We start from the raw sequence: 23,032 nt of genomic DNA, 5'->3' as shown, positions 1-23,032 counted from the left end.
GCACCCCCCCCTCCCCGCCCGTCCCTAGTTTCAGTAAGAACTTTGGGGGTCATCTCATGTTTGATGCTTAAAAACATTTTCCTATGAGGATCTTGCTGTAGCGTTAACTCCATCTAGGGTCATTGATTGTTTTGTCTTTATGGTGTAGGTTATACACTCACTCAACAAAGAGTTGGGTGCTTCCCATGTACGCACAAATACCGTGCTAAGCACCAGGTCATCAATGGTAAGACAGACACGGGCCCTATCCTAGTGGACCCTACAGTCCAATGGGGTGGGGCTGGGGGGGAAACTACAAATAAATTAACGTTAAAAATTTACTCCAAGCTTTGTCAATGAGAGCAGTAGGCTGTTGAGATAGAGTAAGGCGCAGGGAGGAGACCTAGTTAGGATGATTAGGGACAACTTCCTGAGAAGGTGACATTCCAGCCGAGATTTACGGGATGAGAAGGAGACAGGCCCCGGCAACGAGGTCATGTTCACCGTAAGTCAGATAAAAATAACTCCCAATCTCTCCAGCAGAGGCACCTGACGTCTGCGCGAGCAGGCCTCGCCGCCAGCACTAAAGATGGCGGGCGGGCGGCAGGGCGGGGCGGGGCGGGGCGTGCCCGCGGCCTGATTGGCCGGCCGGGCAGCGTCACGTGGGCGGCCGCCGAGCATCCGGGCCCCCCGGAGGCGGCGGCGGCGGCGCTGCGGAGGCTCCCGGGAGCGGGCGGCGCGGCGAGCGGACGGCGGCGGCGCCTCCCGGGCCGCCCGCGTGGGCCGAGCGGCACGCGTGCCGAGCATGGCGGGCTCCCTGCCTCCCTGCGTGGTGGACTGCGGCACCGGGTAAGAGCCGCCGGCGCCCGCCCCGCTCCCGCGCGGCCCGCCCCCGCCCCGGCGCCGAGCACCTGCTCCGCGGCCCGCCCTGTCTCACCTGGCGGCCGCACAGCGCCCCGCCGCGGGGCCCGGGCCCGGCTCCCGGCCGCCCACCTGTGCGCCCCGCCCCCTCCTCCCGGCCCGCGGAGGCCGCGCGCCGGTCACTTGCTCACCTTGCCGGGCGCCGCCCGCCTCGCCTCCCACTCCTCCCGGGCGCCGGGCCGCTGCAGCCCCTCCTGACGTTACCTGCCCCCTCCACCCGCCGGCCCGTGCCCCTGCCCGAGACCGGCCCTGGTCCTGTGCCCCCCAAGTGCATGTCCCTTCTTGTTAATAATTCTTTAGCACTTGCGGAGGTTTTTACGTCGCTCTGCCAACTTGACACCTTTTGTGCAGCCCGCTTTGCTCCCTCCTGGTGTCGAACGGTTCACTCAGCCTCAGCTCTTGCTTCGCTTGGCCGGTTCACTTGCCTTTTCGCTTAAAAAAAAAAAAAAAAGAATGATGTTAAAAAGCCTCCATTTTGGAAAACAATGTCTAAATTGGGGAAAGCCTTTTTTTTTTTTTGTGGTCTAGTTTTTTTTTTTCTTTCTTTTTTTTTTCCTTTACTTTTCGGTTGAGATAGTTTCTTCTGATGTTGTTAGCGACGTGCGAGAGAGACCTTAGGAAATTTCCCGTACTTTCAGTGTCCCAAGCTTCGCTGAGTTTAGTTAGGAAGGTGAATCCATCCAGCTGGTGCTTTGGAAATTCGAGCATGCCTGCTTGCGTTACAGAGGATGTACTTGGTAAAATAGCCTGGAACTAAAATTGAGTCTCGTAAAGATTTTTCGACACGGGATTTTAAGGATTTTTGCCATAAAATCTTCTGGTGGCACGTTCACCTTAACCTTGATTCTTTTCTGTAGGAAACTGCACTTGGTTTGGTTTCCTTGACAACCTTGTGGGGGTGTCTTTAATTTGTTACAGTCCATCTCCTACTGATCGTGCTTTCCTTTTCCTGCTGAAGCCACTAGCATTGGTTACAGGCTGGGAAAAAGTGCCTCTTGGCTTGTGCTAATTCATTTTGAAATAAGCATTTGTATCAGAGGTCATGTGGCCTTTTATTTTAGAAGTTGTTTTGCTACTCCAAACAGAAGCCAAAATCAAAATTGGTGTGAACACCTGCCCCTTAATTGTTGGCGTCTGACGCATTGGTTCCCCCTGCAACATCTGTATGCATCCCATGCCCAGCCGAGCTGTGGTCGTGTCAAAGAGTGAAGGCCACAGGGAGATGTATTTTTCATTCCCACACGTGCATGTGAAACCCTTGCTTTTGTATTTTTGGTCTTGTAAACCTAGTGAAATCTAAAGCAGTGCTTGGTAGCTGGCGCTAAGATAATGCCCACGGAGTTCGTCATACCTTTATGTTAGTGAGACGGGAACCTTACTCATCGTTCTTGCTATAAATGCCTACAACATGGTGCTCAGTTTTGACCTTTGGAGGTAAGTGATAAATGTAACTTAGCTTGCTTGGAGATAAAACTTCAGTTATGTCACTGTTTTGTGACCCCACTTCCTTGCAGTTGTTTTTTTTTTTTTTTTTAATTTTTGTCTGTCGTAGGCTTTGGCAGTCTGTTGTAGACAGTGGCAGGGAATCTTCCCAGTGGGTTCCGCACAGACATATTCTGTTACGGAAGTGACTGATTTATTAGGAATTCCCAGGGCCCAGTATGTGGTCAGAAGGAGCAGCCTGGGAAGGCTTAAGTTCACTTAAGTGTATCAGTAGTTCTTGTATTTCCCAGAGAGTGAAAACTATTTTTGGATTGACTTTAGCCTCAAAACGGGATTAAATAAAAATGCACCTAAAATGAACCAGGACCAAGGGGAGTCCTCCTACGCTGTAGACAAGCGGCTGTTGTAGTTGGGCCTCGCATTTGGCCTTAGTCTCCCTGCCTGACAGTTACGAGAGAGTCATTGCCAATTATGTAATTGTTGTCATTAGGAAGGCAGAGGCATACCTGCTCCTCAGGTGAAAAAGCCTTTTGTCTTTAAAAAAATGTTTTTTTTTAATGTTTATACTTAGAGCGCGAGAGAGTGCGCACCAGCGGGGGAGGGGCAGAGGGAGAAAGAAACATGGAATCCGAAGCAGGCTCCAGTCTCTGAACTATAAGCACAGAGACAGACATGGGGCTCGCACTCCCAAACTGCGAGATCATAACCAGAGCCGAAGTCCAACACTCAACCTACTGAGTCACCCAGGTGCCCCTGAAAAAGCTTTTTATCTAGTATTAAATTCTAAAAGAAAAATTCACGCTGAACTGTACATAGTGAACAGTAGTGATTTAGCAGTGTACCGAATAGTGTATATGTACATATTTTTTCTTTTCATAGCAAATAAATTTCATCTCTGTAACTGCACATCCTCCTCTAATAGGCCCTGAGATCACCTTAGTGAGCACAAGTGTGCTGGGGGCCAGGAGAATATGGACCAAGGTACCCGTTTGATCTGAAGATAAAGCTTTGTTTATTTAAAGGGACTAGTGGGTTACAGAGTTTTAAGAGAATATTCCACAAATTCCAGTCTTGCTTCTCTTAACTTTTTTTGCATTAAAAAAAAAAAACCTTAAGTAATGTCTACACCCAGCATGGGGCGCTTGAAACCACAACCCTGAGATCAAGAGTTGCACACTCCACTGACTGAGCCAGCCAGGTGTCCCTTTCTTGCATTTCTAAACTTATTTGGAAAAAAAAATTCAGAAATATTGGAAAGCTACAAGAAGAGTACCAAACTACTGTGTATCCTTCACCTCGCTTCACCAGCTGTTACCATCACTTCCATCATTCTGGGTATTAACTGTACATAGTATTTTTCTGAACCATTTGAGAGTAAGTTGCAGATCTTGTGCCCTTTTATACCAAAATACTTCAATGCATACAGGCACTGTCTCTTCTGTAATCACAGACCAATGACTAATGTGAAAGAGTCTAAGATGCATGCAGTGGTGTTGTCCACACAGCCTGGATCCCCAGGGCCTGTCCCATGATGACTTGTGGCCTCTTCTTCCTGTAATCACAGACCAATGACTAATGTGAAAGAGTCTAAGATGCATGCAGCGGTGTTGTCCACACAGCCTGGATCCCCAGGGCCTGTCCCATGATGACTTGTGGCCTCTTCTTCCGTCCCTTGTCCAGCTCCGCACCTTGTGTTTTGTCGCCAGCCTGCCTTTCAGATCTCGTCCAACCAGACGAGTCCCGTTTTCTGTTTTTCAGGACATTGACATTTTTGGGAGCCAGTTGCTGTGTATATGGTCCCTCGGTGTAGGCTTGTCTGGTGTCTCCGCAGGATAGATTCAGGACACGCGTGCATTTTGGTCAGGAATACCACACGAGGCGCCATTCTATCCAAGTGCATCCTACCAGAATCTCCCCACCCCCAGCGTGATTGAGATACAGTTGACAGAGACCCTTGTAGAAGTTCAAGTTGTGCAACATTTCGATTCATTTTGTCTGTTGCAAAATGATTACCACCCGTAGCTTCAGCCAACACCTCCCTCACATCACATAGTTGCCATTTCTTCTTTGTGGTGAGAACATTTAAGGTCTCTTCTCTTAGCAACTTGCAAGTACATGATACAGTATCATCGACTGTAATCACCGCGCTGTACGTTAGAGCCTCAGAACCTCTGCCTCTAGTCAGAAGGCTTAAAATAGTGATCTGTCTCCTCTTGGATGAAGCTCGCTTGGGTTATTTGCATAGAGTGATGTCCGCTAGATTTCTCCACTGCAGTTTTCCCCTTTGTAATTAATATCATTTATAGAGAGAGATTTGAGATTATGCAAATCAATACCTGTTCTTCCCTTAAACTTTCACCCATTAGTTTTAGTGTCCACTGGTGATTTTTGCCTTACTTGATGATTGCAGTGGGGTTGCCAAATTGTGATTTAAGTTTAAACTCTAGCATCATTTCTACTTTTATTAATGTTTTCGTCTAAGAGCACACTTTTCCATCGTTGTCATCTATTTATTAGATTCAGTGTGTAGGGGCTATTCAAAAGGTAGTAATCTGTTACAATCAAAAGGTTTTTATCTGTTATTGCCATTATTTGTTTTGATGCTTAAATTGTTCCAGATTTGGCCAATGAAGGCCCATGCAAACTGTTTCTGGTGTTCTTTAGACCTGTCCCCATCTTTTTTTGAGCGTGTTGCTGTTATCTGAAGACCTCAGCAATAGCCTTGTGCATGCATACATCTTTTTGTGTGTTTTCCTGGGTTTCCCTGGGATAGATTTCTAGAAGTGGGATTTCTGGGTCAGAGGGTAACTGCATACGGAGGTTTGCCCATCAGTGCGAAATCCCGCTCAGCAGTATGTATCCTTACCAGCAATGTGTGAAAGGGCTTGTGTCTTCTTCTAGACTCACCAACAGAGTACATTGTCAAAGATTTTGATTTTTGTCAGTCTAGAAGGTAAGAAGTGATATTATAGGTTTTTTTTTAAAGCTTATTTATTTATTTTGAGAGAGAGAGAGAGAGCGAGGGGAGGGGCAGAGAGAGGGAGAGAGAGAATCCCAAGCAGGCTCCATGCTGTCAGTGCAGAGCCCGATGTGGGGCTCGAGCTCACAAACCGTGAGATCATGAACTGAGCCGAGATCAAGTGTCAGAATCCTAACTGACTGAGTCACCTAGGCACCGCAGTGACATTAGAGTTTTGAGTTTCTTCTCATGTGGGAAGATGAGTATCTCTTCATGTGGTTAAGAGGTGTTACATTTCTGTCTCATCATTTCTCTAGCCCATTTTTCTGTGTGTTTTTGGTCTCGTGCTTCTTTGATTTGGGAAGCTCTTCGTGTGTTAGGATGTGTTGGACGTCACACAGACTGCTCCTGGCTTCAGTGATTTTCTAGGAGCAATTACAGGACTGTAGTGAAAAAGTACAAAGCAAAAACAGCCAAGGGAAGAGGCAGGAGGAAACCAGGAGCAAGTTTCCAGAGTCGTCAGTGGAGTGACACGGACGTGCTTAGTCAGCACCCAGTTCTGACAGCACACCAAGGAAGCTCATTAAAGACGGTGCCCGGTGTTACTGGGCCTGGCCATTTCACCCCTGCCTAGCACATGCCGAAGTTCCAGAACCCCCTAAGGGAAGCAGATGTTCAGCATCAACTACTGTTTGCACGACTTAGGCACAGTGAATACTGGTTAGGGAATGGGGGGAACCCTCCTGAAACCCGAGTTCCCAGATGCCAGTCAGAGGCCCGGCTGGCAAGCAGGACTTGTCTCAAGAGAGCCATCTTGAGCCTGTTGACTCTTTTCTGCACGTGAGGGTGTTAGCTCTTCATGGTGTCAGTTGCAAAGGCATTTTCTTCCCTATGTATCATTTGTCTTTTGCTCTGCAGAGATTTTTTTTTAAGCAATCACATTTATCTTTTCCTTATTGTTTATAGAGTTTGAGTCAAAGTTTTTTTCCCCCTGTTCCCAGGTTATTTGGTGTTTTGTTTTCTCATGGTTTCATTCCTCTCTTCTCCCCCCAGCCCCCATTTAAATCCTTAATCTATTTGGAATGTATCCTGGGAATAGTATGAGGAAAGGACCCAGTTGGAACGATTCCTGTCTTTTTTTCCTTTTGGCTATGTCATTTATCTCAACATCATTTATGAAGAAACCCCTGTGCTTAGAGATGCTGTCTTTATCATGTACTAAATTTGTGCAGTTGTTTTTGTTTCTAGATTTTGTTTTGAGTTGCATTAATTGGTCTATTCATACACCACCGCCACAGGGTTTTAATTACTGAGGCTTTAGGATGATTTAATACCTGGGGAGGCCGGCCTCTCCTACACATCCCATTCTTTTTTTAGGGCTTTCTGATAGATTTTTGCTTGTTGTTCCTCCAAATGAGCTTATAATCAGCTTCTCTAGTTGGGCGGGGGGTGGGGGGGAGAATGCCTCCTGGCATTTTTATTTGGATTCTATTAAATTTATAACTTAATTTAATGAGGACCAACGTCTTTTTTTTAATTTAGTTTTTTATTTTTAAAAATTTACACCAAATTACTTAGCACATAGTGCAACAATGATTTCAGGAGTAGATTCCTTAGTGCCCCTCACCCGTTTAGCCCATCCCCCCTCCAACAACCCCTCTACTAACCCTGTTTGTTCTCCGTATTTAAAAGTCTCTTGTTTTGTCCCCCTCCCTGTTTTTTATATTATTTTTGTTTCCCTTCCCTTATGTTCATCTGTTTTGTCTCTTAAAGTTCTCATATGAGTGAAGTCATATGATGTTTGTCTTTCTCTGACTAATTTCACTTAGCATAAGACCCTCCAGTTCCATCCACGTAGTTGCAAATGGCAAGATTTCATTCTTTCTGATTGCCGAGTGATACTCCATTGTATATGTATATACACCACATCTTCTTTATCCATTCATCCATTGATGGACATTTGGCTTCATTCCATACTTTGGCTATTGTGGATAGTGCTGCTAGAAACATGGGGGTGCATGTGTCCCTTCGAAACAGCACACCTGTATCCTGTGGATAAATGCCTAGTAGTGCAGTTGCTGGGTCCTAGGATAGTTCTATTTTTAGTTTTTTGAGGAACCTCCATACCGTTTTCCGGAGTGGCTACACCAGCTTGCATTCCCAATGAGGGCCAACATCTTTATGATGGTGACTCCTCCTATGGAAGAACATGGCGTAGCTTTCCATTAGTTCAAGTCTGTTTGTGTCTTTTAGGAATAGTGTTTCCCTTAGGTAGATTTCTTGTTAAGTTTACACATAGGTATGGAATTTCTGTTTTGCTGTCATAAATGGTGGCCTACCTTCCTTCCTTCCTTCCTTCCTTCCTTCCGCAGGACTTGAACTCACAACCTTGAGATCAAGATCTGAGCTGAGTTCAAAAGTCTGACACTTAACCAACTGAGCCACCCAGGCACCCCAATGTGTTTTCTTTTTCATTATGTTTTCTGTTTTTCTTGAACACATTAAGGGTATTAGTTTTCTGTGTGTGTTAATTTTGTAACTTGTTACTTTAAAAGATACTGTTGTGTTTGTTTGAGTTTTTTCCTTGATCTTGAGGGTTTTCCAGATACAAAATCTTTGGCAAATAGAGTGTTTTTCCCTTTTCTTTCCATTGGTAAGGACTCTATTTTTTTTGACACTTCAATGACCATTGCCTCTAAAATGTTAAATAGGAATGGAGTTAGTGGGCATTATTCTTTTGTTCTTTACTTTAGTGGGGCAGCTTCTGGTGTTTCTAAAATAATATGCTGGCTTTTGGGCTACTTTGTGTGTGTGTGTGTGTGTATGTGCCTACATACACACATGCATATGCAAGTATACAAATGTATGTACGCACACGCACGCACAAGCATACAAGTACATGCGTGTACATGCACGCACATATACGAACATACGCATGCATGCGCGTGCACACACAAGCACACAAACACGCATGTATGCGCATGACACAGATACACGCGTGTGCATGCACGGATGCACACATAAGTATAGACACACGTGTACGCACATCCATGCACATGCATACGGAGACACACGTGTATGTGCATGCACGCACAAGCATGCAGAGACCCGCGTGTACGCGCAGGCACGCAAAGCATGTAGAGACCCGCGTGTACGCGCATGCACGCAAAGCACGCAGAGACACGTGCACGCGCAGGCACACACAGACCCGCGTGTACGCGCATGCATGCAAAGCACGCGGAGACACGTGTGTATGCGCATGCACCCACAAGTATACAGATATACGCATGTACGCACATGCACGCACATGTATACAAATACACGTATGTACACATATGCATACACATATCATGTTATTAATCAGTTTCTGTTTTGTGGAATGTTTACAACAGGAATGGGTGTTGGATGTTGTCAGGTATCTTTATCGTAAATGGAACAGGTAGTTTTCTTCTTAGCCAGTTAGTATGATGGATTATATTAGCAGATTCCCTAATATTGAACCCCTTTTGCATTCTGGGATAACCCCCATTTGATCATGATGCATTATTTTTTGATGTGTAGGTAGATTGTTAACATTTTATTTAGATTTTTGCTTCAATGTAAGTGTGACTGATTAATGGCTTAGTGTTTTTGGTGCAATCATTGTCAGATTTTGAAGTCAGCATTACGCTGTCTTCATAAAACAAATTAAGAGCTTTTCCTTCTCCTTCTATGCTCTGGGACGGTCTGGGATGGTATTGGGATTACCTGAGTTTTAAGGTTTTGGTAGAATTCCCCCGTGAAACTGTCTGAGCCTAGTGCTTTCTTGTGGGGAGAGTTTTGTTGCTCACCCTATTAGAAGCCTGTGGGACTTTCCATCTAGCGGAATCAGTTTTGCTGTGTTGTGTTTGTCTAAAAACAATTCTTTTCATCCAGATTTTTCAAATGTATGTATATAGTAGCCTCATGATTTAAAAAAGTGTCCTCTGCTTTTATGGTTATTTTTCCTTTTGTCACTCAAATTTATGTGTTTTGTTTTCATCCTTTTTTTCTTGGCTTACCTAGTGACTTGTCTTGTGGATCTTTTTTCAAACAATGAGCTTTGGGGTTTACTTCTTAGTTGTTAGTTTTGCGTATTTTGACTCATTTATTCTGCTTTTGTCTTTCCTTTTTTTTTTTTGCTTTCCTTTATTTTATCTTTTAATTTTTGAGCTGGTTGTTAAACTTATTATTTTTTCCTTTACTTGAAAAGGCATTTATTACCACAAAATTTTGACTGATATATTTTAGGCTGTATGTATCCCTTAGACTTGGATTTATTTTTTGCATTATAATTTTCAAGAAATTTCTGTATTTTTGTTTTGAGTTTCCCCCATAACTCAGTATTTCTCTACTAGCATGTTTAAAAATTTTCAGGTATAAAGGCCTGTTTGGTTTTTTATTTTGCTTTTAATTTCTGGTGTTGTTGCAGTATGTCCACAGAGAGTGCTGTTTGCTTTATTTCTGTTCTTTGGACTTCATGGGGTCTAAGACCCGGTCAGTTTTGTGAATGTTCTGCACGGACGTGCAGATGTGTTTTCTGCTAGTGTGTCCAGAGTTTGAAGCGTACCTGCCTGTGTGAGCTACTTACATGATGTTCCCCGGGCCTTCGGGTCTCCCCCGCTTACTCTGTGTCGGCCCGAGAATGGTGTGTTACGTCTTGCGCCCTTATTTCCCTGGCCTTCTGGAAGGGGGTGCCTTCTGGAATCGGGTACCCCGATGGGGTACCTCTGTGTCAGCAGTTTGTGTCTCCCCGAGCCGTGACTGTAGTGCTGTGAGGGTGTCCTGTTTTTAGGGGGCTTTGCAGTCCCCTGGGAGTCCCAGTTCTACTTTGTCAGACAGTAAAAAGGATGGTCAAAAACATGCTAGACTAACAGCAGGAGTGTTATTTAAGCTTTAAAGGAAGCAAGCGGTTCATTTAATCATTTATTTTTGGGCTTATGTAAAAAATTTTCATTTTATCAGAGTAATATGCATACTGATTAAAGGTCAGATAGAGCTCAGGGGCTTATGTGAAGACACATGGGTGCTGTCCTGCCTGCTTTTCTCTTTCTTCAGAAATAGCTGCTTTCAGCTCTTAATTCTGTATCTTTCAGCATTTATGGATTTCAGTGTTTCTAAATAATATGCACATCAGTCTGTCTTTTGATTATCAAATTTTCACATTATCTCTTTAATTCTCTCATCCTGGGGCACCTGGGGGGCTCAGTCGATTAAAGGACAGACTCTTGATTTCGGCTCAGGTTACGATCTCATGGTTCGTGAGTTCAAGCCCTGCGTCGGGCTACACGCTGACAGTGAGGAGCCTGCTGGGGATTCTCTCTCTCTGTGTCTCTCTCTGCCTCTCCCCCACTTGTGCTCTCTCTGTCTCTCTCAAAACAAATAAACTGAAAACAAGAAAAGGGTTAACTTCTCTCGTTTTGCCTTTGCCCTCTGTTTCTCCTTCCCTCTTCTCCCACAAGGGGTTATTACATTTTCCAGCTAGTTTGTGACGCGTGTTTGTGTTACCATGTGTGTGCAGATGTACTTGCTCATTGAGTAAAAGTGTGCCATGATTATTTTTTCTCTTAAATTTGGTTTTTAAGGAAGCTCATGATTGCCGCCTTTATTTGGGTTTCTTTGTATCCACTGCTAATGACTTTCCGTATTTTCGAGTAGCCAGCTTCTCACTACAGTTTTCCACAAGGTTAATTACGTTATAGATCCCACCAGTCAGTTTGTTTTTGGAGATGTTCCTTCTGCAGACTTTGGCCCTTCTCTCTGGGGTGGTTGCTTCCCAGGCCTGCCCGCCACACAGCCTGGGACTTTGCTTATAACCTTCTAGGCATTTCCTTGCCTTTCTCCTGGATTGAGTCCGTTTCCTGAATCCTGCCTTCTGGCTGCTTGCTTTCCTCTCTGCTGGTGGCCGTCCAATAGCCAGCTTTGTGAGGCTGGGAGGCACCTGTGGGTGCAGGGATTCACAGTGAGTGCTTTTGACATGCCCGTGTCCCTCGTCCTGTCCCTCCTCTCCAGTGGGTGCACCTGCACACGAACCTGTCTCCCGTGTATTCTCTGTTCCATGTCGTCGTCTTTTTTGGTTTTCTCCTTTGTGTTGGCAGAGGGCGTCCTCCAGTAGCTTTCTGAGAAAGGGTGTGCGGGAGGGAGATGTTTACCTTTCCTGCTCGTCCAAAACGTCTTCGTTCTAACCCTTCACTTGGTTGATCGTTGGGTGTAGTATTCAGTGTTGGGGAAGTAATTTTCCCTCAGTTTTTCAGACACTGATTCTTTGTGTTCTTGCTTCTGCTTTGCTGCTAAGAAGTCTGAAGACTTCGTAAATGACTTTGATTCCCCTACTCCGCTTCCTGGAAGCTTTTAGGGTTTCCTTTTTGTCTCTGGTTTCTGAAGTTTCACAACAACGTGCCTTGAAGTGAGTGTGTTTTCCTCTGTTGTGCTGGGCTTTGTGTGAGCTCCTGCAGTCTGAAGACTGGCATCTTTGAATTCTGGGTAGAACTTTAAAAATGTTTCTTCCTTTGGTGTGTGTGTGTGTGTGTGTGTGTGTGTGTGTGTGTGTCAGTGCACGTGCTCATGTGCACGCTCTTTCTGGAACACCTGTTCACGTGTTGAATTCTTAGGCTGTTTCTCTGATTTTCTTACTCTTTCTCTCTTGTTCTCCATCATTCTGTCTCTTTTCCTTCTAGGATATGCCTTGCCTTATTTTCTAGTCCTTCTCTTCAGTTTTTTCCATTTTTGCTCTTATTTAAATTTCCAAGAATTCTTTTTGTTCTCTAAGTGTTCTTTTACTAATAGTATCTCGTTTTATTTTTTGAATGTAGTATCTTCTTGTACGGTATTGATGATGGTGTTTTTATGGTGGTGTTGGTGCTGTATCTCCCTATATAGGTTTTGTTTTTTCTCCTTTTTAAAACATTTTTTAATGTTTTATTTATTTTTTGAGAGAGAGCATAAGCAGGGGAGGGGCAGAGAGAGAGGGGGACAGAGGATCCAAAGTGGGATCTGCACTGACAGGCTGACAGCAGCGAGTCCGATGTGGGGCTCCAAGTCACGAACTGTGAGATCATGACCTGAGCTCAAGTCGGATGCTCAACCGACCGAGCCACCCAGGTGCCCCTGTCTTGTTTCTTTTGAGTTTTCATCTTTTTCTGCGGTAGAAAGGGTTTCCTCAGATGTTGGTAATTTCTGGCTGCCTGCTTATGATGAAAAGTCAGAAAATGGAAAAGCTCATTGGACTTTCTGAATGCGTAGATTTGCGTATTGATTTTGAACGTCACCAGGGGTGATGTAGGCACGTTGTTTGTTGGGGAATGTTCTGGCGTCTGCGTCTTCAGATTCTTCCTTTTGGACTGGTCAGTTTCCCCAGAGTCTACACTTCTGGTCCTCCGCGTGGAGGCCGGGCCTGGGTGCTGGGCTTCTGAGAGCGGAGCGGGGAGAAAGCAGTGGTGGGACAGGGTGTCTGAGCCGTCAGCTTTTGCCCTGTACATGGTCAGGCCACCCTTTGTTTTCTGATTGGTGCTGGTGTCCCCCATGCCGAGTGACTGCCGGTGGAGGCCCTTTGCCTTACAGTCTCCAGAGAGTCCACGTGCAGAGTGCGCTGGGGTCACGGGGGAGCCGTGGCCCAGCTGTGGACGGAGGGGAGTCTCGCTCGGACCCCCTGGTTTGGGCCCTCGGGTCTCAGTTCCCCAGAGCCCGTGCAGCTCCCAGGTCTGGAGCCTTTCAAGACGCGCGTGTGCGTGCCGGGCTGGTCCTCAGCTCTTGCCTCTGCTGGTTATCTTCTCCCCAGGCCGGTCACCACTGGTCCTCAGCTCTCCGGAGCCAGACTCTCACTGTTGTGTCCCCTTCTTTTCTTCCCGTCATTGGGGATCGACATACCTTTAAAAAGTCATTTTGCTTTGAGTTTTGTGGGGCTTTGGGACCAAGTGAAATAATGAAATCATACGTTTAGTCCACCATTTTAATCTGGAAGTTAAAGTTCCCTTTAGAGAGATCAAAATCCACAGAGAGACCATACCTCATGATGTTCTGTTTCCCCAAACTAGAGCAAAAAATGCCGCCAATAGGACAAGTGGACAAGTGTATGTGGTCAAGTTCACAGGTCAACAGACAAAAGAAGGATATTGGATTTAGATGAAATAATTAATACATTTGAACTTGTCTATTGAACTCTTTGTCCTATAAACAGAGACTCCCCTTTTCTATTCAGTAGCCCAAGGAGTGTTTGAAGACCTTAGACCTTGATCATGTGCCAATTTACAGTATCGAGAGGGTGTGTATTACTTAGAAACTATAATTAAGACATGAGGATAATTTTAGTGTCCTGAGAGCCATATTCTAAGGCAGTTGTGGTCCCTCCCCCCTTTTTTTAAACTGAAGACCTTACGAAGGAGGGGAGCTATTTTGGCTGACGTTTGGGGTTTGAGACTGGACCTCATAAGGGGTCTTAATCAAAAGAACCTCCCTATAGGATACGGTTTGAAAAACACTGTTCTAGGATGTGACATTTCCACTTTTAAACATAGATTAATTGAGCTTAAATTGTCACCTTCTGCTCTAGACACATGGTTGTAGGAGGAATTTTAACTATATATAAATATGTTGAGTTGACAGATTAATTCTCTTGACTGCAGAATTGAAAAGTCTGTGTTACTGCTGTGGAAAAATAGTGGCGCTTAACGGAAGAGTGAAAGAGGCTCTGCCCAAGAGCTGTTTAAAATGTTTGGGGCAAATGAGGATATTTTGTATTGACAGAAAGAGACTGTGGAAGGATACGTAAGAATGGGAGGTGGTAGAAGGCAGGGGTGGGGTGGACGGTGTTGGCCTGGGCGTGAGATTTGGTGTTTGGAAGTTTGAGCTAAGAGAACATATTTGTTTAAAAGGCAGAGTGGTATTGGTATTGCTTCATGCAGCTTTTCATTCTGTTTCCATGTGAGAAAGGGTCTCTGGTCAGGGGATGCATGGATGTGGCATTGAGTTTGAGAATGTGGCACAGTTTATGCGTTTTTGGAAGCAATGCCTACCTCAACTATGCTGGCTGTCCTTTCGGAAGATCGTGTTCAAACAGAAAACCAAGGGCTTTTAATGTAAAAGTTGTTGGTCTTGATTCCTTATGTACACATATTTGGGACAAGTTGATTGACATAGCTCTCTCCATTTGGATGAAAAGACATACATAGAACTGGAAGAGGAGTAATATGAAATTTTAGTAAAGTGAGGGACTTTTCAAAGTAGAAACTACACAGGAAGTTGTTCAGGAAGATAAATGGTAGATTTGATCATCTAAACTGTCAACAGTTATATTCCAGGAAATGTATAACTGGGAAAAATTGGTGACGTATATGAGCAAGCATTCATATCCTCAATATGTAAGGGCTCGCACAAATTGATCAGGTAGTAAAGCTGTAGCAGAAAATTATTGAAGGGTCATATGTGGAAAAACATAGAGGGCTACTGTGCCTCAAATAACATTTAATAGTAACAAAGTTATCAAATAATGGGATCCTTTTACGTTTTGAATTAGGAAATATTTTCTGGAAATGGTAATATTTAACATTAAGGGGGATTATTATCATTTGCCTCTTACAGATGAAGAAATTAAAGTATGGAGGGGTTAACTTACTTGCCTGAAGTAACATAGTGCTGTGTTTTGAGCCCAGCATTGTGAGTCCAATTAAACTCCCTTACATCACAAACATATACTGTTTTGCAGCTTCTTTCAAACCGCATTGCCTATCTGTGTATGGCAGTAACATAAATCTTCATTTTTGATGGCTGTGTAGCATTTTATGGAATTGTTATAATTTACTTCATACATCAAATTGGTGGCATTTGAGTGTTTCCAGTGTTTTGTTGTTTTGCTATTATGCTGTAGTGAATATTTTTTTGTTCCTGTCTTTTTTTGCATACATCTAAAAGTGCTTCATTGGGGTAAATTCCCAGAAATGTGCCATTTGGACAGTAGGGTATATGCATTTAGAGTTCTGATAGATAATGTGAAACATGTGTGTATAATGACTCTTCAACCTTTTACTGTCACCCGTGTATAACTTACTACCACTGTCTTCAGTATTGGCCCAGATTTTGAATGGTCTTGCAGTCAGTTTGTAGCTGGATTTAATATTTGATGTTTCTTCTTTCTTTGTTTTTTTTTTAATGTTTACTTATTTTTGAGAGAGAGAGAGAGAGACAGACAGACAGACAGAATCTGAAGCAGGCTCCAGGCTCTCAGCTGTCAGCACAGAGCCTGACCCAGGGCTCGAACTCACGGACTGTGAGATCATGACCTGAGCTGAAGTCGGACGCTTAACCGACTGAATCACCCAGGCTCCCCAATGATATTTGATGTTTCTTAAAAGAATATTACTCTTCCCATGTAAGAGTAAGACTTTTCTCAATGTATTTGCCTGCTTGTATATTGAGAGTTCTTCACACACATTTACCTATCTCTGTATCTCTATCCATTTATCTGTATAGTTTAGTCCTAAAGGTAGTATTATTGCCTTTAGTAATAGCAAAGGTAAATTGTTGCCATTGCAACTAGGATCTCTTCATACAGCATAGATTCTCACTTGTTCTTGTTAGGTAGGAAAGTTGTTGATTTTTGTCTGTTTATTTAATACCTGGCCATCCTACCGAATTTCCTATTTCCTTTAATTTTCTACTTAATTTCTTTAGATATTCCAGGTCTGCAATTACCGTTTACAAGTAAATTTTTGTCTTCTCCTTCCCAGGGTCATTCCTTTTCTTTAGCTCTTTGTGATTTGTATTATCTAGTGATTTCTAAGCATGTTGACCATACGAACCATGGGGTTGGGACAAGGAATGTTCAAAATATAGGTGTCCAGGCTCCTTCTCTGCAGATTCCCATTAATGGTTCTGGGACAGGCACTGGGAATTTGTATTTTAGAAATTTCTCCGCGATCTGTTCAGCGGGTTTCTTACGTTTTTTCTGGAAGCCTACCCAGATGATGTTAAACTGGCCTGCCGGAGAAAGTAGGCCATGGTGCGACAAAAAACTCAATTTGAAATCCTGTTTCTAAAAGGTAAACATTTTGAGGAGGTCTTTGAGGGTGGGCTCATGCTTTCTGCCTCCCTCTTCATTATCCTTAGAGTATGGCTGCTACATGCATGGTTTCTGGCTAGTAAACTGATGGGAATAAAGTAATGCTGCTTTGTTTTCGTAAATGGTGTCTGGGACGTGGTCCGTATTTAAGAGTTGTGTTTTACTTGCTGATCTTTTTTTTTTTTTTTTTTGGTCCTGCTGTTTATATAGTTGAGCTGTTCTAACTAACATCATCTCTAATGGGGCATACCAGTCCAGCACTGGATTGTCCTAGGAGGGAGTTTTAGAATGAGCACTTGCTAGTTTACATGTACTGGGTTCTAGATAATAGGTTCTCGCTGAAGTTTGGTATGAGCCTGGCTTGATGAAAATTTTATTAACATTTGAAATTTGAATGTTTCTTTAAAAAAATCTTGGTAGACATTGGTTACATTGTGGTTATTCAAAGAAACTAAACCTCAAGTGTGTTTGATGCTGTATAAGGGGTAGCACAGAAAAACTAAAGGCATTAAGTTACCATAAGTGATCTGAATGGTTTGTACTTTTGCCTTTGTTTTTAATGGTTTCGGTTTTGGTAGGAGGGTAAGGGAGGATCTCATAGTAATTTATTTATACATAAGAATATTAATATGTGTTAAAAATTTTTTTTTGATGTTTATTTGAGAGAGAGAGAGAGAGAGACGAGTGGGGAGGGGCAGAGAGAGAGAGGGAGGCACAGAATCGAAAGCAGGCTCCAGGCTCTGAGCTGTCAGCACAGAGCTCGATGCAGGCCTCAAACCCACGAACCGTGAGATCATGATCTGAGCTGAAGTCGGACGCTCAACCAACTGAGCCACCCAGGCGCCCCTGATTATTAGTATATCTTAATGTTAGTTTGCCTCTGTCATGAAAATCGTCATTCGCTTACTGTTACCGATGCTGCGTTACCTGCGTGACTCCATGACAGAGGCCTCCCTTGAGGGCCGTGCTGTCTGAGAGACCACGGTGGCCTCAGGGTCTCCGCATACCCGCAGCTGCTGTCGAGGGGCACGTGCTGGTGGCATCATCAGTATTCAGTTGAATTTTGGTCTAAACGTGCACCAGCCCATCTCTGCAGCCTGACCTTTTGCTTCTCGGGGCCATGGCTCACGATTTCAGGGTACAAGACACAATTGTGGAAGGATGTCTTCTATCTGCTGGGTTTACCATTTGTGCATTTTATTTCCACCACAACGCAAAGTGGAGTGTCTGTGTTGTAGAGTTACGTACGGCAGAGGGACTGAACGAGGCCACAGAACATGCTGTGTGCGTTTTCTGAACTTTTCATAACTTTCAAGTTAGGAAATATTTCAAACACACAGAAAAATAACAGTCAAAAAACTTACTATTATTTTTTAATGTTTACTTGTTTTTGAGAGAGAGCGAGAGAGAGAGAGAAGCTGAGTGAGCAGGGGAGGGGCAGAGAGAGAGGGAGACACAATCTGAAGCAGGCTCCAGTATCCAAGCTGTTCGTACCATGCAGGCACTCCCCCACCCCCCTCAAAAATATAACTTATATAGGTAGCACTGTTCCAGGGCTTTCTCTGCTTCCTTATTTCTATATAAAACTCACTAAGCCTAGGAAACAGGTTGTATTATTATGCCCATTTTACAGATGGAGAAACTGAGATACAGATAGGTAGAGCAACGTGCCCAAAGTCACACATTTGGCAAGTAACAGAGCTGGGACTTGAATCCAAGCAGTCTGGTGCCAGAGTGCATGGTCTTGACCAATACAATGCACTCTGTTGACTTTCAGAAATACAAAATATAATGGAACAGATAGAAATGATACTTTCACCTCATTTTAATAAAGGTTAACATTTCACTGTGTATGTTGTTTGTTTGTCTTAACTTCATCACACAAACAAGTGTTTTCTCACGTGTAGATGACAGATTGTGCTTAGACGATGGCCCTGGTCTTTATGTGGCCCATCACATTGTGTTTCTGACCTTCAGCACCCCCCTTTCTAACACTGCCCCTTTCCCCCGCAGTTTGGCAGTAAATCCCTTTCCTTACAAGGGTAAGAACTCATTCAGCAGATATTTATGGGGTGCCTGCCACATGCTAGGCACTGTGCTGGGGGTGGAGGTACAGTCAAGAAAAAGAACTGCGTTCTGTCATCATACAAGCTATAATCTCACCACGCGGGCAGGCAGATAATCTGAGTGCAAGCTGCATAATTTTGGGGGGATGGGTGAGTGATGTGGCCTTTAAAAAAAACCACAGTCTTAAATTTGAGGGTTTTAGTGATTTCTGACCTGCTTGTTAGGTTACTTTAGCCTTGGGTCAGCAATTCAGTTCATTTGTATTTATTGTCTGGAATATACTTCCAGAATGATGGTCGAATTGGGAATTTTGAAGTTCAGTATATGTTGCTTTCCTTCTGGAAAGTCCACAGGTCTGGGTCAGCTTTGAAACCTTGCTCTGGGTCTGGTGAGCCCTACAGTGGGGTCCACTTGGTTTGTGCATCTGGTAATTTGTGGAACCTGGAGGGCCCACAGATGGCTCCCAGAAACTTCTGGCATGGCCTGATGGTTTTCAGAGCCCAGCCTCACCCAAGTTCCTGTGGCACCAAGAACTTGGAGACTGAGCAGTAAGGCGTGATTTAAATGGAGCGAACTTGCCGTTTTGGGCTCCCCACGCCTTATTCATTCACTATGTGTTCAAAAATAGTGAAATTAGCATATGGTAAAAATACATTTACAAATCATAAAATTAATTTATTAGAATTTGGAATGTAGTACCACATCAAAAAATTTTAGTATCAAGCATCTTGAAATAATTTATAAAAATGGAATGAATTAACAAAGTGACTTTCAACACTGCTGGGAAGTGTTTTTCTTCATTATGAGCATTACTGCGGGATGATGGCTCAGTTGTCCAGACTTTACTGTTCATTACAGTCGGCTAATAAGGAAGGAAGGGCTCATGAGTCTTTTCGATTTTCAGTTTTTTATTTCCAGCAGATGGTTCTCCGTGGTGGTCCCCCCTGCCACTTTTTAAAAAAAAATTTTTTTTTTTATTTAAGGGATTAGCAAATGCTTTTGGAACAGATAGTAGTATTTTGGCATTTGTTTTAGTTAAGACTTTTGGAACCCATCACACAGAGTATCTTGACAGAAAATGGGCTCGTTCTGAAATGAGATGAAAAAGAGATGCTCCTGTCAGATATTCTCAGGAGGTGGCAGTGGCTGTTTCTAGACATATGCCATGACATTTTAAGAAAATTATATAATCATTTTTTAAGTGCGCCCCCCCCCCCCCCCCAAAAGTTCATGAAGTTTGAGAAGTAAGTGTGCTTCTCTGAGAGCCAGCTCTGGAGTTTAGCCTGCTCATTCAGATTCGGGTTCTTTCTCTGTTCACCAGCTGCTTGGCTCGGGGCAGCCGAACTAACATCCCAATGCCTCAGTTTTCTCATCTGCAAAATAGGGACAAGGGCTACTCCCCTTGCAGGACTTTTGTGAAAAGGAAAAGAGTGTAAAAGCACGTTTAAAGCCGTGAGGGACACACAAATGTATGTGTTAATGCATGTGTGCAAAATTTTTTGCCAGTAGAAAGAAGCTTCACATTTTATGTTTTAATAACAGCTCGCTTATCTGAAATTAGTGTTTGATTCTCAGTCATCATAAGCTTTTTTTTTTTTTTTCCAAGTGAATATTTTGAGGCTTGATGTTGTAGGACTTGGAGAGCTTATGATAAAAGACACTAATGGGATCCAGAGGACAGTATTATTATCTAAACCTGTGTTGATGACTTTGTGCTTTTAGGTATACCAAGCTTGGCTACGCAGGCAACACTGAGCCACAGTTCATTATTCCTTCATGTAAGTACAGCCCCACCCTCAACGTGTGTGAAGGACCGGGGTTCTCGGCATTGTGATTCTGTTTTCCAAAGCATATTCATTGACTTGCCATCTGCTTTTAGAAGATTGTCCTGGTTACTGGGGAGGGTTATTGATTTTGAAACCGAGTCCTGAATATTGCTATAGACCGTAGCTGTGGCCTAAAACCCCCAACTTTCTGGCCCTTTGGTCCTCTTCTGAGAAAGCCCCTTGTCACCATCGTTGGAGTTTCAGCCTGGGTGGTTGGCTGGGGCTTTTCCTTCAGTCATAAATGTCTGAGCTGCCTTCAAGAAATCTGGTCCTTTAAGGTTCATTTGTAATTTTAAGTAAGTACAGTTTTATTAACTTAGCGACTCCGTGGACTGAGCCTCCATTGTGCTGCACTGTTCACTCTATTGAATGCCCTTTAAAAAAAACCCCAAAAACACGAGAGGCCTGATGACTGTTTTATTGTGTTCAGAGTGTCTGCTTTTGTTTAAATTTTGGTCAGTAGAGAGTGATGGACATAAAAGAAGAAATGTTCTCATATCTTGGCAAGAGTACGTCCTACCCACTCTTTGTTTCCCACAGGAGCCTCCAAGGTCAGGTCAGTTGTTTTTAGGGTAGAATTTTTCTCTGAAATTGTTTAAATTCCGGGTTATTATTTGGAGACCGTTTACCAGACTAACTTGTATCAGTCCAGGGGGAAGGGAAACACTGCCTCCTAAGTGTAGATCTTGTGCGATGAATTGTGATCTTAGAAGTTGTAAGGTGGTGTGGGGCCAGGGACCCAGTGAGGGTAGGCCCTTGTCAGCAGTATGGAACATCATGGAACATGGACAGCTTAGGAGGCCTGGGGAGAGGAGGCTTAGTGTTTATTCCAGGGAAGGCGCAAGCCTTTTTGGTGTATATGGGTACTCCCCTCACTAGGAAGTGTACCCCAGATTCCTCGAGCACATGTTATTTACCTCATTCTCCTTCCTTCCTTGCTTGCTGTATAATCACGAATCTGATTTCTAGGTCTGAACACCCTGGTACCATGGCGGGGTGTCCTTAATAACAGGCACAACTTGTCTGCTGTGTTCTTTATTTAGGATTCATAATTTGGTGTATTAGTTTGCTGGGGGCTGCCGTTATAAAATACCACAGAGTGATGTCTTAAATAACAGAAATGTATTTGATCCCAGAATGGAGGCTCGAAGTCCCAGATCAAGGGACCATCAGGACTGGTTCACAGTGAGGCCTCCTTCCCTGGTTTTCAGACAGCACCTCCTCACTGTGTCCCCACATGGCCTTTTCTCTGCACACAACCCAAAGAGAGATCTCTGTGGTCTCTTCTCTTCTTATGAGGACAACAGTTCTCTTCGATTAAGTCCCACCTTACGACCTCATTTAACTTTTATTACCTCCTTACGGTCCCCACGTCCGAACGCAGTCACACAGGGGGCAAGGGCTTCAACATATGGATTTTTAGGAGACGTAATCAGGTCCATCACGTCTGGCGCTTTGTAGGCTAGGTCAGTCCTTTGAGAATTTTATTATTGCGAATGCCCCAGAACTTGATCGTTCCATGTTGGATTGATAAATCAGACGTTCTGACTTTTGAAAGCAGATTGGATTTTAACCTTGCTAAGTGCCACGCCTCTGAAAGGCTGACCTTGCACCTCCTGCTTTAATGCGTTGCCGTTTCAAACTGCCAGCAGCGTTCAGCCGGCTGGCCCGTTCAACCCGTCATCATCGACAGGGAGGAGAACCGAAGTCAGTTATTAGCGGGATTTCATTCGCCGCCGACAGCAAGGCGGCTCTCAGATTGGTGCTTTCAGACCCTTCACAGTAGCAGAAGCTAGAAAGAGCATAGAAAGTCGGAGAAGCGGGAGGAAAGCCACAGTTATATCGTCGGCTGAGTCCGTTGCAAGGGATGGAGAAGCCCCGGGAGGCGGGGTGACAAGATTTGGGGGCCCGGTGAGGATGCTGGGTTGGGTGGAGGGCCTCGGTCGCCCGGGGCTGTCGGCTTTCCTGCTCGGCTTTCCTGCTCGTCTTCGTTCCGGGAGCCGAATCATTATTCCGGCCCTAGAGGCTCCGCCCACAAGGTGAAGTTCGAGATGCACGTGCGCCGAAGTGGCACCCGCAGAGAAGAGGTGGGGCTCGTGCGGATGTGCGTCAGCTCGTCGAGGACGCTGGCGGACATGGGCGGGGCCCGCTGGGTGGGCGAGGCGCACGCGGGCCCTCGTCGTGCCGGAGGTCACGGCCCTCGGCAGACAGTGGCCGGGAACGTGGGGGAGGGCCAGAGGGCGACAGACTGTTCTCTCGAGGGATTTTACTTTTATCTCGCACCCGGGAATTTCCACGTTGTTCCCCGAAGGGCTCCCTCAGGCCTGAGCCAGCGGACGGGCGAGGTGCCGCGCGCCCCGTCCGGCTCTTCCCGGGCGGCTCTGCCCGTGTCCGGCGTGCGCTTCTGGGCGGCGTGTTCAGGATTGTTCGAGTGGAGGGTTTCCCGGCCTTTTTTTGGTCTTTAAGTTCTCGGAGTATATTGAGAGTCATTGAAAAGTTTCCGGCAGAGGAGTGAGGACGTGTGAGGTGATCGTGTCCGTGGAAGGCGCACGAGGGAGGTGCGGGGAGGGGTCGGGAGAAAGTTAGGACGTGTCAGACCTTCGGCGTCGGAGGAGTTCGGTGTGAAGGTCCCGTTGGCATCAGGTGAAAGGCTTCATGCTCGGAGGAGCGTCTCCACGGGAGGTGGGGACTGAGCCCAGAGATGTTTTTGGGTTTTCTTTTAATGGAATAGTTACAAGAAAGTTTTTGGAGGTTTATTTATTTTTG

General features: G+C 44.7%; 1 protein-coding gene across 4 annotated transcripts in view; it reads left to right on the top strand.

Annotated features, from left to right (window-relative positions):
- Positions 1 to 676: 676 nt before the first annotated feature.
- The window catches only part of ACTR3B (actin related protein 3B), an 88,555-nt gene continuing 66,199 nt past the window's right edge, over positions 677 to 23,032 (top strand). Inside the window, exons 1-2 of one of the 4 annotated variants that reach the window (XM_027051285.2) lie at positions 677 to 828; positions 20,163 to 20,218. In XM_027051285.2, the coding sequence (XP_026907086.1) occupies positions 785 to 828; positions 20,163 to 20,218 (100 nt within the window). In that variant the 5' untranslated portion in view covers positions 677 to 784. Of the gene's footprint in view, positions 829 to 2,238; positions 2,335 to 20,162; positions 20,219 to 22,572; positions 22,778 to 23,032 lie in introns of those variants that run through there. The other 3 variants (XM_027051286.2, XM_027051290.2, XM_027051288.2) reach the window with 3 other exon arrangements.

This window comes from Acinonyx jubatus, chromosome A2 (assembly GCF_027475565.1).
Source record: "Acinonyx jubatus isolate Ajub_Pintada_27869175 chromosome A2, VMU_Ajub_asm_v1.0, whole genome shotgun sequence".
In the NCBI taxonomy this organism is placed as follows: domain Eukaryota; kingdom Metazoa; phylum Chordata; class Mammalia; order Carnivora; family Felidae; genus Acinonyx; species Acinonyx jubatus.
Note: the sequence above shows the minus strand (reverse complement) of the source record. Positions and strands in the feature narration are given on the sequence as shown.